General features: G+C 50.7%; 1 protein-coding gene across 1 annotated transcript in view; it reads left to right on the top strand.

The window, feature by feature from the left end:
* Positions 1-2,620, top strand: part of bcar1 (BCAR1 scaffold protein, Cas family member) — a 20,583-nt gene that overhangs the window by 14,281 nt on the left and 3,682 nt on the right. The window contains exons 3-5 of the mRNA XM_031868147.1: positions 718-813; positions 930-1,310; positions 1,637-2,515. Coding sequence (XP_031724007.1) covers positions 718-813; positions 930-1,310; positions 1,637-2,515 — 1,356 coding nt within the window. The remainder of the gene's footprint in view (positions 1-717; positions 814-929; positions 1,311-1,636; positions 2,516-2,620) is intronic.

Raw genomic sequence — 2,620 nt, 5'->3', positions numbered from 1 at the left:
GTGTGTGTGTGTGTGTGTGTGTGTGTGTGTGTGTGTGTGTGTGTGTGCGCCTGTGTATATCTCTCTTGACTGTTTTTTATTTCAGATTGGTTTCTAATAGAATAATGTACTCTTGGTGACACTTTAAAGAACCTAAAGGACCTTTTTAAAGCATCTTTAGACATGCTTGTTCTCACTTTGGGAGCGATTGTCTGCGTGCTTCCATCAGCTTTTTAAATTGCCAAACACATGTGATGTTGCATTTGTGTACACGTCCCCTTAAAAACTTCCAGTGGACGAGGGGGTTTGCCTGTTTTTTATGTCGCCATTTGCCACAGACGATGAAATTATCACCACATCTGGTACCAACAGTCATCTCACATCTCGCCTATTATACAGTAGTGTGATGTTAGCAGTTACTGCAGGATTGTATTCAGTTTCCTCAAACAGGAAAGGCCTTAGAAGATTTTAAAAAGTCTTACATTTTATTCACATGAATTTTAAATATTTTCTCTGGTCTCGAACTTAAAATAATTAAATGGAATTCAATTCTTTAATCTATTTTACAGCGCACCAGGTCGCATTAGTTTGATGAATTGTATCATCAGGAATTATTGTTATATATTGCTGGTCGTATCATACTCATACTTCACACATAATTAGAACGTGAAGCAGCTGTGAGATGTGTGTGTGTGTAACTGCATGTTATTTCTGTCTGTCTGGATGTCTTGTGTTCAGGTGTATGACACTCCTCCCATGGTGGTGAAGGGGCCCTCTAGTGGTCAGGATATATATGACATCCCAGCCAGCTCAGACAAAAGCACACAGCAGACGGTAAGGCTGTCTGAATATACTGTGTATGTGTATATATATATATATACTCTATTCTTACTGTCATGTTCAAAAATGTGATATAAAGCAGTGGTCACGGTTGCTCTCTCTCTCCTCAGGTGTATGACTTCCCCCCGTCTGTCAGCAAAGACGTCCCCGACTCTCAGCCAATCAGAGAGGAGACCTACGACGTGCCACCCCACTTTGCCAAACTCAAGCCGGCTCTCCCGCCCCCCGGCCACTACCCGCACAACCTCAACGGCAACGACGACGACGACGACGAGCCGCCGATCCCGGAGGACGTGTACGACGTCCCACCCCCGATCCTGACCGACAAGCGTTACCGCGGAGTCGACCAGCCCCCTCAGGAGATCTACGACATCCCCGCCAGCCTGCGGTCGGGGGGTCACCACCATCAGGACATCTACGACTTCCCTCGGGAGCGAGAGGAGAAAGGAGGGGAGAGGGGAGACCACAGTGTCTACGATGTCCCACCGCAGGTATCTAAAGAGGCGCTCCCACATTCTGGGAAACCATCGTTGTTGTGTTCAGTTAGTTTCTATTTGATGACAAATACTATCATCAAACCTTATGAGCACTTATAACTATAATTATACCATCCTATAAGCAGATTATAACATATAAGTATGTTTATTATGCATTATAGACATTTTTAATTAGTTTCTGTATTGTTTTCGTTGTGGACATTTCAACGACTGCTTCACATCATAATTAGTTTTGATGAAATTAGCACTGCTAGCTTGTACACAGACAGGAAACAGGGCTAAACTGCTAGCTTAGCTTATTTTGCGTGCGTGTTTTCCAGGTGGTGCGTGACGCTCAGTCCACCAGTGAGGAGCTCACCTTGTCCTTCAAGCGGCTGTCCGCCTCCAGCACGGGAAGCACACGGAGCAACCACTCCGCTTCTTCCTTGGACATGGTCCCCGTCCGCGACACCTCCTCTTCCTCCTCCCTTCCCGGCCCTGGCTCCGTACCGGGGAAGCCCCTCATCCTGGACCTGGAGCAGGCCATGGAGCGTCTGTCCCGCCTCCAGCAGGCCGTCGAGTCCAGCGTTTCACTCATGATGTCGTTCATCACGGGTAACTGGAGAAGCCCCGCCCATCTGGAAGGAAACCTCCCCGCCATTCATCAAGCCGCTGACCGGGTGCGCTCCACCGTGCGGGACTTCTTAGAATTTGCCCGGGGCGCCGTGGCAAACTCCGCCCAGGCCACGGACCGCTCCCTGCAGACCAAGTTGGGCCGTCAGGTGGGGAAGATGGAGGAGGTCTTCCAGAGTTTGATCCGGCACAGTCAGAGCTTGGACGGCGTCTCCTGGTCGCACGCCGCGCTCGCGGCACCCCCGCCGGGAGGGGACGACCTGGATCGGCTGATCATGACGGCGCGAGGCATCCCCGACGATGCCAAGCAGCTCGCCTCCTTTCTCCACGGTAACGCCTCGCTGCTCTTCAAACGGACCAACCGGCAGCAGCAGCTGCCGCTTCCCCCGATCCCGGGGGAGATCGGCGGTCACATGACGGGATCGGGAAGTGGGAGCTATCAGGGAGGGGAGAGGGTGAACATTCAGTCGCGGCCCCTCCCCTCTCCGCCAAAGTTTACAGCTGCAGAGGAAGAGGAAGGTGTGGACCGGCCGTATGAGACCACAGAGGAAGGCTGGATGGAGGACTATGACTACGTACATTTACAGGTACACACACATGGACATACACCTTTTTACATGGCTGTTTCTTTCTCTGGTGGAGATCGTGTGTGTGTGTGTGTGTGTGTGTGTGTGTGTGTGTGTGTGTGTGTG

This window comes from Anarrhichthys ocellatus, unplaced genomic scaffold, assembly GCF_004355925.1.
Source record: "Anarrhichthys ocellatus isolate YVR2014 unplaced genomic scaffold, GSC_Weel_1.0 scaffold41, whole genome shotgun sequence".
NCBI lineage: Eukaryota > Metazoa > Chordata > Actinopteri > Perciformes > Anarhichadidae > Anarrhichthys > Anarrhichthys ocellatus.
The sequence above is the reverse complement of the archived record's forward strand: the minus strand, read 5'-3'. Positions and strand labels throughout refer to the sequence as shown.